This window comes from Falco biarmicus, chromosome 9 (genome assembly GCF_023638135.1).
Source record: "Falco biarmicus isolate bFalBia1 chromosome 9, bFalBia1.pri, whole genome shotgun sequence".
Classification (NCBI taxonomy): domain Eukaryota; kingdom Metazoa; phylum Chordata; class Aves; order Falconiformes; family Falconidae; genus Falco; species Falco biarmicus.
The window spans coordinates 29,142,668-29,155,631 of record NC_079296.1 but is presented as its reverse complement, the minus strand read 5'-3'; the positions used below and the strand labels follow the sequence as shown (position 1 = coordinate 29,155,631).

At 37.4% G+C, this 12,964-nt stretch overlaps 2 protein-coding genes across 5 annotated transcripts in view; one reads left to right on the top strand and one right to left on the bottom strand.

Moving 5' to 3' along the window:
- BLNK (B cell linker) overlaps positions 1-12,964 on the bottom strand; it is a 100,355-nt gene that overhangs the window by 62,487 nt on the left and 24,904 nt on the right. For 3 of the 4 annotated variants that reach the window (XM_056352705.1, XM_056352706.1, XM_056352708.1), the window contains exon 3: positions 6,578-6,624. In XM_056352705.1, the coding sequence (XP_056208680.1) occupies positions 6,578-6,624 (47 nt within the window). Of the gene's footprint in view, positions 1-5,923; positions 6,026-6,577; positions 6,625-12,964 lie in introns of all 4 variants that reach the window. The other variant, XM_056352710.1, reaches the window with a different exon arrangement.
- Positions 2,993-12,964, top strand: part of DNTT (DNA nucleotidylexotransferase) — a 158,264-nt gene continuing 148,292 nt past the window's right edge. Inside the window, exon 1 of the mRNA XM_056352713.1 lies at positions 2,993-3,718. The gene's annotated coding sequence lies outside the window, so the exon portion shown is untranslated. The remainder of the gene's footprint in view (positions 3,719-12,964) is intronic.

Genomic DNA, 12,964 nt, shown 5'->3' with positions numbered 1-12,964 from the left:
GATGGTGGGCTGATGGGAGGCGAGTCACTCGTGATCTAAAAGCCATACTGCATAGGACTGAACCTAAGGTCATATACATTGCTCTTCAGCTGAACATATTGTTAGCTTGAATGGCTTCTATATTGGATTTGGTTTTCATCCCACCTAGAACACTATTAATGTAATTCCACCTTGCATCTCCATGTCCAGTTTACAAAGACAATTTGAAAATGTCTTCTATGTGGTTGCAGTCGTAGGAGAATGTGATGTACAGAAATAGTTTCTCCCTTGTGCAATTTTCCTTATGCATCATTTTCAATATAAAACAAAGCAAAAAACCCACATTCACTATTTACCTATGGAAAACTATCAAATGTTATTTGACTTAAATAGGGGACAGCATATTTTGCCAAGATAGACTATCACAAATATTTGGCAATTCTCAAAAATATGGCAAAGCTTGGTTAGAAGATTGGATTTGATTTCCTTAGTACTAAGAAAAATGCCCAGTTAAAGATTCATAGTACTGGAGTGTGTCTGTCTGTTTGCGTGACTAGGCAGTTCTTTTGACATGGGGCTGAGATGGGGAAGGTGCTGTGATTAAACTGTGGTCTCAGGTTCAAATCCATGCCGTCTATGGTGGTGCGACAAGGCTTTTAATACTGTGATCTTTCCAGTCTTTTATTGTTAAGCTTTGGTAAAACACCTCAAAAATTATTTCAGAATACCAGTTTTACCTGGCTTTAGATTCAAGACAGCATGGTGAACAGTCTAGTTATAAGAGCAGAACTGAAATTCCTAGAACTTGGAACATAATATGCTCCTGAGCTATGAGGGGCTCTTTCCTCCTTCTCAAGTAACTGCTGTCTTTGCAAAAGTCTTGGTTGCTCTTGGCAGGATGGAAGAGAAACTGCTGTAACACAAGTGTCTGTTGCCCCCTTTCTGCTGCAGGAGTGTAATATTCTCTGATGCTGTAAAAGGAGGCAAGATGGTGTTGCTTTGCTGAGCAAATATTTCCTAGATCCTCCTAGGATCCAGGAGAATATCCAGGATTAATTCTAATCAGCAGGCAATGGCTGCCTCTGTAAATATTTGACGCCTGAGTAGACTTTTGTCATAGCCTTTCTATGTTAAACATGAGTAAATAATATATAAAAGTGTGATTTAAAGTCAAATCTAGATACTTTTTTTTTTCCTGAGGATATATACCTACCAAGGAAGTGTCCTGTAGTATGCTTCTGTGATGCTAGAGTGGTTATGTACTGGAAACCTCTTTTGGTCTCTTTTAGGTGTCATTTTTATTGGAAGGTCACTGTATGAAGAGGTAGCTTCTGAATTTGCAGCCCTGGCCTTTTCCTGTTTTGGGAATAAGTGGAGCTTTTTAAAGCGGCATTAAGCTACATCAAAAACTAAGGATAGCAAGGATCTAAATCTACATATTTGGACATAAAACATGCAAACTGAGTCAGTGCTGGTATTTAAAGGATATATGGTAGTTAAAAATCCATTACGGTATATCACAAGTAGAGGGGAAAACCTTTCCTGCTTACTAAGTACTGGGATAGAAGTCAGCTACCACATTTGCTTTTTCAGCTTGGAGCTTTCTCTGGAGCGGGGAAAGTCTAAATACAGATTGTCACAAGATTTCTGTTTTGCTGCATCTTGCTTAAAGAGACAGCAAAAGCTTTGTCTTTATTATTTCTTAAGGAAACAGTCTATTTCTCATAAAATCTCATTGATTTTATTAGTATTTTTGCTAGGATTTGTCTTTGGTTAGGCAAAGTAATCCACTGAAATAAAAATATAGGTGCAAGAAATCTAAGTGGTTCAAAGTGAAACTGAAAGTATCATGTTGTACACCCTACATTTATTACCTAAGAATAAATTTAATGATAATGCCTATGTAATCTCCTCCCTCCAAACAGGATTAGAAAATTCTCTATGTGTGAAATTTGAATGCCATTGTAGTCTCTTAGAAGTTTACTGATTTATTTTTTGACCTCTCTTTTATTCTTAAGCTATTGTCTTAATGTTTATGCCTTCAGTTTTCCTGTCTTTTTAATGAGAAGTAAAAATGCAACAGAAAAAAATGGATTATGCATGTAAGTACTTGAGACAATGATTCTTGCTAGAGGCACGGACAATGAGTTAGATGCACTGAAGTGTCTGACTAAATTGTTGAGAGAAGATGGGTGCAAGTCTCTGTCAGGAGTAGACAAGAATTGATTTTGCCAGCGAGGTCTGTTTGCCCTTCGAACCATTGCCCTCTTTTGTTGCCTGCGAGCCTGGGCTGGCCCCTGAGAGCACAGAGTCTGGCTGGCAGCTGCAGTGGTGGCAGTATTGGCCACCGCTTGGCCAGTAATCTCCGCAATATTCACATCTCCGATGCATGTAATTGCCCTGGCCCTGTGACATCGCAGCTGGTGAAGGGGACTTTGGGAAGCAAGTTACAGCTTTCACCTGCAGAGCAGCTGTATGTTTTTCCTTACTATTTTGAGTAAAGAACTTAGAATTCCTGATGCTTTTCCATTATAGCACCCCTGTGAGACAGGGAAATACTAGTATTTCCACACTGCAGGTGGGAAAGAAAGCAAGGAATGCTAAAATAATTTAGCTGAGTTTACTTCAGCAAAGCAAGGTTTCAAATCCACATTTATGAAATCCAGGTTTAGTGATTATTGGAAACCATCACTCCAAAAGCTTTTTGCCTTACAAGCTCTCCTGACCCAGCTGCAAATGGGCTAAGAGGAGATCCAGGCCTTTGCATGTGGTGTATGGAGAACTTGTCCATGGATATAAATGGTGATGGCTGTGAAAAAACTGAAAAGTGAATTTTTCACATTAGGTTATTTACCTTCCTTAATGAAGAAATAAAAGAAAAAATGCAAGTGGAAGGGGGAGGATGAAAAAGGAGTTTATGTATAATGTTTCTTGTTCTTACAGTTTGAGTTACGCAAGCGCATTGTAAGTGGAACATCTCAGCATTACAAGATACCTTCCTGGTATGTAACATCTCTTACAACTGCGATTTATATAGCTCAGGAAAATACATCTTTTCTTGGAGGTGAGGATGAAAAATTTCAGTCTGGAATTATTAAAAATTATGAGCAAATAAAATAAAGATGTTAGAAAGTAATCTATAAATCAATCTTAAGAAGGCTTATTTGATTTATGAATAGCATTTTTTCTGCATATAGTATAAATTCCTGGCAAAATAAACTAGTAACATTTTCACAGCAGTGAAAATTGGTAGATATTTATTTCAAGAAAAGGAGATCAAATGCTGCCCACACCATAATTAAACAACACTTGTAATTATGTGTTCCTTATCACAGCTCACTTATTATCCAGGATCTCCCATAACTGCGTGTTGCTATATACAAAATGGTAAACTCAAGATTTGACACCTCATACATGACTTGCAGGTGAAGATTTCTCATTTGCATAGTAATCCGGCACAGCCAGAACAGGCTTCTGAATTTGCACATGTGATAGAAAGCACTAATTTTGTGATGAAAGATTCCAGTCCTGATTTTGGAAAACAGTCCCCAAAGCTCATGTGTTGAGAGAAAAATTTATACTGAGCTTGATTTGGGATGAATTCCTAATCACATTAGCTATAAAGAAGGCCTTTTAATTTCACGGTCCCTGGGAAAGTGAAATGAGTAAGCTGAAAGCACTGTGAAACAACTTCTGCGTGAACATCTGATACTGGAAGTCTTCAACTATCTACACTGAGGTGACGGAGCTGTAATTACATTTCTTTCTCAATGTGCTTCCGAATTACGAATTTTTATAACTGAGTTACAGCTTATATGCCGGTTTTGCTGAATACAGTTATAAATACCTATCTTATTTGCACTGCTTATTAAAATGTTAAGTAAAGATAGCAAGACTGCATGCTTAGAAAGCACTTAAGTTCCAGTATTCTGAAACATCTGTGGTATGAGGTTGCTTTTGATATCTGCGCTTTCTTAAAGAGTGCTCCCAAATGTAGTGTGATGGTTGATATAGTGTTCTTCCTGGCATAAATCTTAAAATGGAATAAACCAGCCCATGACTGTAGTCAGTGGGATGTTTGAAACTTCTCCGATGGGAAACATCTGGGACGTGCTGTTGTACTGCCATTCTTGAGAGCGAACTTGTTCAGTGTTTTGGGTGACCCCAGGCTTTCAGAGTGGGAAGGTATCAGCTGAGTCTGCTGTGTGGAGTGAAAAATACAATGGTGCTTCTGCAGGAGGAACGGCTTTAGGCAAACCTCAAGATTTCAACATGATGTCAGGACTGTTGAAAACATGTAAACCTGTGAAAGCAATTTGTTGCACAACCCTGGCAGCCAGCTCCAGAGAGGGCTTGGGCTAGTGCCTCAGTGCTCTACTGTCCTGTGTTTGAAAGTAGCACCTCTTCTGTTACTGTTTTGGGAAGCGAGGAAGGAAACCAACCATTCATTTTTGCATTTCAGGAATAGGATAGGACACTAGCAGAGTTTGCACCTTGAAAATTTCACTACTATATTCAGTAGTTGCTTGGAAGCAATCTGGGTAGACCTGTGGCTTTGAGTGTTGATGGGAACTAGTTTACATCAGGCTGTCATTAGGCTGTCAAAACTAATACTAATCGAATTAACTAGGAGACTTCATGGAAAGTGTAGTGCAAAAAGGTTTATTTCAGAGTATTGATATGATAAAGTCTTCCCAGATACAACAATTTTGTCTTTTTTGCTCCTGTAATCTTTTCCACCTTAGGGAAAGAACAGGTATAGTATTGATTAGAGGGAAAAGAGCCTTCCATTGAGTTAGTAGAGGTATTTGGTGCAGAAATCAGGGAAGCATACCCATGCATGACTGCAGATTGCTCCTGGTACACCTGCGATATGATTTCCTAGCAGAATGTAGAATAACTGTACGTTTTAGTTCACAGCGCATTTATAGCCTTCTAGACTCAAAAATCTTTCTTATGCAGAAGAAGAACGCGAAGTGTTACACTAGTGAGAGCTAGAATGGGAAAGACAAAGAGCTTTGGACAGTGGCATGTCGGGGGACCTAGCTTCTGTCTAATGAAGCCCCATGATGAAACTTTCATGACAGGCAGAGACCTGAAGCAGTGGCCATTGCCAGGAGAAACAAAGAATTTTGGTCTCACCTTGTCTGGTAATTACTATTTTTCTGTTTATCTGTCCTTAGTGTTTTGGGCCGTTGGGGATTACCTGCTGTATGAACAGGCTTGAACAGGCCTGTTCATGTGACTTTGGTGGATCACTGTAGACTTTTTCCAGTTAAAACATGCAAACTATTTGAGTGCTAGAAACTCAGGCAATTTTTGCAATAACAAGTAGTAAGATGGAAGAGCAAAAGATTTTAGAGTGAAAGTTGGTGCTAGGGATGTGACATCCACACTGTGCATTTCAGGATTTTTTATTACTTTGGACTTGATCTACTTTGCTTTTTTGTTTTATATTTGACAACAGAATTTATACTATAAAACTCCTTTGTTAGTCCAATATACAATTTGAGAATCCAAAGCTCAAATACCCACATCAGTAGAAGTACAACTCTTGGTCTCAGTTCAGTAGATTCTTGATTGCCACAATATTGTAGTAGATCAGATCTATGTATATCACAGAAACAGAGGTCACACCCTTGGTTAACTTTATGTTCATGCTGTCTACATTTTCTCTCAAAATGATGTCCCATTAGACTTAATTGCTTTGCAAGAAAGTCCTTTGATATTTTCTTTACTTACCCAGTTAATTATTAAAACAAACCCAGAAGAATAGTAACTGATGATCTTATCAAATTCCTATCAATAGGAATAGGATTTTAATGGGTAAAAATGTCTCCAAGTTCCTTCAGTTTTTTACCAATACAGTGGGATTCAGAAAAAAATTCTGGTTTCTTAAATAGATATGATGTTTTCCCAGCTAGAGGAAAAAATAAAAAGCTACCTGGAATAATAACCATGAGGTGAAGTAGAACAACTTATTCCATATTAAACTGAACTCTTCTTGGTTTCATTGGCTTACAGAGAAAACTCCTCAATATTGTTTCTGTACAGTAATAGAAGAGAAAAAATATATTTAAATATTAAGGATATCCTTCTAAATTTACTTGATTTGTCACAGATTACACAAAGGCATTTCCTAACTGTTATGCCTGTATTCACTTATTCTGTATTCTATTTAAATTACTTTTAACATAGCACTTTGTTAATCTGATCACTTATGTTGATCCCTAGGCAGTAGGTGAACAAATTCTGAAAATTTGGCCTCATACTTTATACAAGCAAAGGCCTTTTGTATTCTAGAAGAAGTTGAATTTTCACTTTTCCTAATATTAAGGTTGCTCCTGTCTCTTCTGAGGAAGAATATCACCCAGCAGCTGGTGCAGAAGAGACTTTCTTGTCAGCTGATCTGAACCACAGTTCTTGTAAATGTTCCAGGGTCCTAGCCCTGAGGAAGTTCCACCCCCATCAATTAATGCCCCTCACGTAAACAGAAGGTTTCATTATCATTTTTCCTTACTTATTAACAGAGAAACTGTCAGACTATAACAGAGTATTAGTCATTTAATGGGGAAGCAGAAAATAATGAGAAACTTACAGTTGGTGCATTATTTTGAATCGACTCAGCTCATAATCTGATACATTCTGAAAAGAGAAAAATCAGGGTTTGTATTTTAAATACAGATCAGTTTAATCAAGACCAATTCATTAAGTGAATTGTATGACATTTTTAGTAGTGAACTAAGCAAAGACCTGAAAAATAAGTTCTAGTTTTGTAGCTACATGGTTGTCTCATCTTGGTTAATGCTTAACTTTTTATTACTGGCCTGTTGTAACATTTCTGGAAAGCTGGTAGCACACACATTACATTGCTAATCTGGAATTTAACCAGGCATGTGGCAGATTAAATTATGCTGGTTAACAAATAATTCAGAAAAGTGATAAGCAAGCCATTTTATATCATCTCTTTCCAGCTACACCACGGAATTTCTTTGAGGTTTTTTATTGAAATCAGCTGATTAGTATAACAATGGCTGAGTGGAAGATTACTTTATCAATGAGTGGGAGATGATTAACTCCTGGTTTGATCTGTTCTTGTGCTAGACTTCCACATGACTCCTGAACCCATGAAAGAGGGAAGAAGAGGAAACAGAATTTTCAGTGTGACACCTTAGCACATACACTGCCCGCTCTAGTGCTGCAGAAACTAATTTAAGTACTGGAAACAGTTTAGCCAAATAATTTCAATAGTTTGTGTAGCTGCATATACCTTTCACCTCAATGTGCCAAAGTCCATGCACTGCACTAGAAGCAGCAGAAGTACTTCAATGTTCGAGCTAGTGCGCAGCTTGCAGCTGAACTTCTTAAATCAGAGTTTTAAACTACTCTAAATTAAACCTTTTTTTTTTTAAAAAAAAAATCTATGGATTTCCCTTTAGTGCAAAATTTCCAGTAAAATCTCTGGTTTGTTCCCAGACCAAGTGTGTGATTGCATCATTTAAGTCCAGAAACCTGCTAAAATTAAAATGCCCTTTTTTTTCAGCATGGATTTCAACAGGGGATAGGTCAGGCTGAAAACATGTATGTTTAATAGATGCAATTCTAACCTTCCTTCTACTTTTATGTTAGGAAGAGGATATTAATTTGCTTGTTTCCTGAGACTTCCTAGGCACACCTGTAATGGATGTGAAATCTCTGAAACTGTTACTTTCATACATCCATTTCATACATCCATACTTCAGTGATACCGAGTTCATTGTAGTATGATTGATGTTTGTTCAGCTCTCTCTGTTTTTCTGAATAACCCCCCAGTCATCAGTGCCGTTCCAAACTGTTTTGTGTTTTCTCTCACCATCTTATCAGCACAATAGTTGAGCTTGTATCAGGCATACAAAATGAGACACCAATAATAAGTGTATGAGACAAGGAGATCAAGCAGAGAACATGTGAGCTCTCAGAGAAAACATTTTTTCCTCAGTCTGTATTGAAATTCAAGTGAATCTCTGCATTTCTTTGATATATTTGTTGTGAAAATATGCCATATCAGGCACTGGAGAACTCCCTACATTTAATCCTTAGCCTGTAATTATAGTGTAACAAAAAGCAGCTGCATATCTACATATAGTGCATATGGTAATTAGCAGATGATCTAGCAGATCTAGAAATCACCAAATTCCTGAGGAAATTTAAAACTATATTGAGCTGTCTGATTGACATACAGGCCCATCTGGGCTTGTTCAGACTTCATCAGCTGTAATGATGACTCACCAAATTGCCTCATCAGATCAATGACCAGCAATATTAGGGCCATTTCCTCCCCTGTTATTGCATCTTCTAAATAAGAGGGGGAAGCTGCTGTGCTTTTTATTGTGAGGGTTTCATTCTTGCTCATTCTCTTTTCTTTGCAAAACAGTACAGTTCAACTTTTACTTGTGTGCGTTAAGATTGTTAAGGTATAATTGCTTGGTGATTGCAACCAAATAGTATGTGTAATTCTCTGCCCTTCTAAGCTGATGTTTACTGGAATGTGCTGCTTAAGCAGCTTTTTCCACATAGACAAGTGCTGTATGCATGGTCAGATCCAGCGCTTTTTTGACTAGCACTTAATGTTGGTAGAGTAGGAAGCTACAGATGTAAGCACTTCTTATAGTGGTGAATGTTTTATACAGAGAGTTTTAACTTGATTCCCCCTCCCCTCCAAGATAGTCTTCAATAAGGAGATTAAGCTTTGAGCCTCCCTACAGTTTGAGATTGATATCTATGGGTCCAGCTGAAAGCTATCTTTTCTTATTTTGTATGTTTATTTTTTTGCAGTGCATTGTACCATTGATTGCAACTAAGAGCTGCTGCTGCATTTTAGTGACAAAATTCTGATCTTAGAAAGAGTATAAAAATATCTTGCAAACACAATGTTTTTGTAATTACATGGTAGCTTCTATAAGAAGATGACTAATTCTTCCAGGTTTTAATTATCCATTGCTTCTGTTGCTTATGATATACATTGTTAGTGATTCATATTGGCATGACTAGAATATATCACAAATGAATATGTGATAAAAAAGTTTAGTTTCTTTCATAGTGGTATCTGAGTTGGCAAATGTACAATGAGGAACCAAAGGGACAGGCTGGGGTGCTTGGTTTTTTTTTTATATTTACAGTTTCATATTAGAAAGCATATAAAAAATTCTTTCAAACCCCTATTGATTTCTTCTTTTCTACTGGCTGCTTCATTCACCTGGCATCAGCCTCCTCAGAAGCTCACTTACTTAGCTCAGTAGCTAAGAGTAATCAAAACTCTTAGCTTGCAGATCAAGCCAGCCAGCTTTGTTCTGCAGATAACATCGTGGAAGGGGAGAAATGTTGCAGTGATGCAAACGTTTGAGGTGTGTCTCTTGCTCCTTTACTTGCAAAAGCATATCTTGGATCTGAGCCTATCCTGCTGTAGTTGCTTGCCAGCATGGGTGCTGACAAAGAGGAAACCTTACATCAAAAGCAAAGAGAAGCTAAAGTCCTGTGCAGTCTGGAGCTGCAGACCTGTGAGTAGGTTTTATGTGTTTTTGTCTGGAAAAGTTTACACCAATTCATACATGTGGACCGTGTAGTACACACCGAGTAAACTGGCATATCTGAGGTGCTCTGGTTCTCTGTCTCACAAGTGGCCGACAAGTGGCTTACATGCCTTGGCTGGGTGGGATTTATGGCATTTTGCAGACTTGGGGACATGCAGTGGATGACTGGTAAGTGGGTATGGGGTAGTTAGTATGCAAATGGAGTCCTGGTTTGAGGAAACTAAGTAAGGCAGGAAGGTGAAGGGAATGGAGTTATACAAGGGATAGAACGTTGTAACACTGTGTGGCATATACGGCACCTTCACCTACCCCAAATTTAGCACTTTTCTGAGGAAGGCTTCTTAGTCATAAACATGGCTGTCAGAAGTAGAAGTCACAGGACCTGACGCGCTTGAGTCCCCACATGTGCTCTGGAGTGTTTTGCCATGTTTTCACAGTTCTCGCTGAGATTGTGCTAAGGGGTATTTTTAATAGAGTTACTGTCTCAAAATTTTTTTTTAATGTCTTTGAAGAAGGTTGTTACAGTTGATTGTATGATACAGTTTTTTCAACTATATTTTGAGGTTCATGGAAGCACGTCTGTCTTACCTTCCATACTTCTCAGTTCCTTCTTGTAGGTAAGCACCTATATAAGATGGTTATGGCTGCAGGTGCAAATAATACCTATACAATCCAGGAGAGCCATGAAGGATCAGTAGGAATTTGGAAAGGCCAAATTTTGAAGTGAATGAGGATGAGGGGATTCCTTTCACTTTAGGACAAACAAACATACTGTCTATATATAAACAAATGTATATCTATATATAAACTTCAAACAAACTATTGCTAGATAAGCTGTCAATATCTGGGCAGTAAAGCTGCATGAGACTTAACAGTCTTGACATTACCTTGCAGTAATGCTGAGTTACATTCTGTAACGTTGCCAGTTCTGAGTGGGGGCCAGTTTGGAGAGGTTTGCTGTGGAATTAGGTGTTTTGGTTTTTTTTTTGTGTGTTTTTTTTGTGTGTGTGTGTATATATATATGAATATAATATTGTATAATGATTTTGACATCCACCTAATTTTTTTCAGTTTTGGGGAGGGGAGTAAAAAACCAGGTTTGCTTGATGTGAAGTAATTCCATGTTTTTATGTCAAAGTAGATGCCTAATATATTATAAAAGCTCTGTATTCAGTATGACCAACTTTATGTTAAGACCTGTTCATGGTATCTGGTATTGACAAGAAGACTTGCAAGAAGCCAGCATTAGAAGTAATCTACAGCTACATTTTTCTCTTCTGAGACATAGAAATTTGGAGTGTGAATAAAAATGATCTACATTTAGCAGCACTCATTACATGAGTGTAAATCTGAAAAATCATAGCATTGTAATAAACAATGTTAATGATATCCCCTATTAACTGGCATAGTAGACTGTCTGTAGTTAGTTAGAGAAGATATGGCATTTCTTAGTAAAAATGTCCTCATGGAATATAAAAATATCTTTGTGGAATAAGATTTCAGTGCTGGCCTCTAGAAATACAACCTGAGCTATAGACTTTTGCCAGTGATATCTGGCAAAAATTTTCAGTTCGTCAGACTGAGTAAATAAAGGAATAAATGCATAGTGGAAAAAATTTTAGGTCTTTTTTTCTTAGGTAAAGGAGAACTGTGTCTTACTGAGGGGGAAAAAAAAAAGCAGAAGAGAAGAAGGTAAATAAAATGTGGAATCCTTGAAATCAAGGGTCGGTCCAGAAAGAATGGCATAATAAAGAAATATGTTTCTATTGTGAATGCAGAATTGCTATTTTAAGACATTTATCCATTTTAAAGTGTATAAACCTGACATCTAGTGGTAGCAAGATGTGTGTGAAGTAGCTTTGTAGTGAGACCAGTTTGCATGGCAGATGAACAGGTTGTAACCATATTACATACTAAAATTGCAATTCCTTGTATTTCAGCCTAATTCTGATCCTGTTTCTTTGTGTTACAGAGCCTTTCAAATTAAATACTACTCCTTTCAGTAATATCTCACTTATATAATACAAGGTGGTGGTGTCTGTTCATCTTTATGAATGCTTGGACTTCTGGTAGAGAAGTGTCATCCTGATGAACAGTTTCCTTAGAGGAAAAGGTTGAAAGGGGCATTATGATTAAAATACTCCCATTCAAAAAGCTGAGGGTAAGGTTAAAGAATCTCAGCAGGGTCACTGAAGAAATTGTTTGGCAGCTACCAGTTTTAGACCTGTTATGAATAAACAGAAGTCAAGCTTCGGAGCTGTGATGCTTATCTCAGGTGTGGCATTACAAGTGTGAGCTTCTTTGGGAGTGGAGGCAGTACTTTATGTGCAAAACTGAAATCTTGCATTAATTCAGGCAAGACATGTGAGGTCCAAATCAATATAGCATTTAGGCATGAGCTTAAGGCATTCCCAATGAAGGATGAAGGCAACAGGGTATGTTTATTTGCTGGGGTCTGTGCTTAACTGTTTTGCTGAGTTACGGTTGATATTCTCATTTCTCATTCATAATTTTATTCAAACAACACTTTAACAAATATTTGTCTTTTCTATTTTCCTCAACATTTTGTCTAGCTTGTTTGGATTTTAGAATCTGAAGAAAAAAACCTTGCTAAAACTGTTTGATGCCTACCCCAGTGAGGTTCCAATTTAGCTTTGCCTCTAGTGTTAGTATATACATAATGGATAAATTACTAATAAAGGAAAAGGAGCAAAGTTATGCAAAAATGAAATACTGTTTTTAAAATCACTTAAAACTCAGAGGTGCTTAGGGGTGCTATATCTATAGTCAAAGGATGCAATTTAAAATGAACATGGAAAAATATAAATGCACCGTTCATTTTATTACCTGGAAGATAAATTTGAAAAAGATCAGTGGCAGAAGGCTAGGTGAAGACAGAGACAAATATGAAGGAAGAAGGAAAGGAAATGTGCTTCAGTGAAAGTATAATTAGAAGTTGGCAAAAATAAGGAAAAATTTTTTTCAGGGTTGGCAGTTTGTGGCAAGAATCATCAAACTATATCGGTCAATCTTTGGTTGTGAATGTTTATTTTAGTGTCTTCTCAGTTCATGATAACTGTTGCAAATATCTCTGAGGTAACAAATGTAGGTAGCATAATTCTAGTGAAACATAGCTCTGTGCAGTTTCAAGGCTGAGGTGAATCATGCTATGCTGCCTCTATCATTCTATCTCTGTTACTTTCAAAACATGGTGAATCATATTTGTTGAACACAAATGTTGATATTCTGCAATGAAACTAAAGTCACAGTTATATAAGTGGTATAAGAGATGTCTGCTTTCATTTCAGATAGGTGAGCCTACTGCTTTAATGCGAATGCAGAGATGAACAGCAATCCTGTTTGTTGCAGAGCTGCTCTGTAAGGACGAGATTAGTTGCTAACAGTTGTGCCAGCCA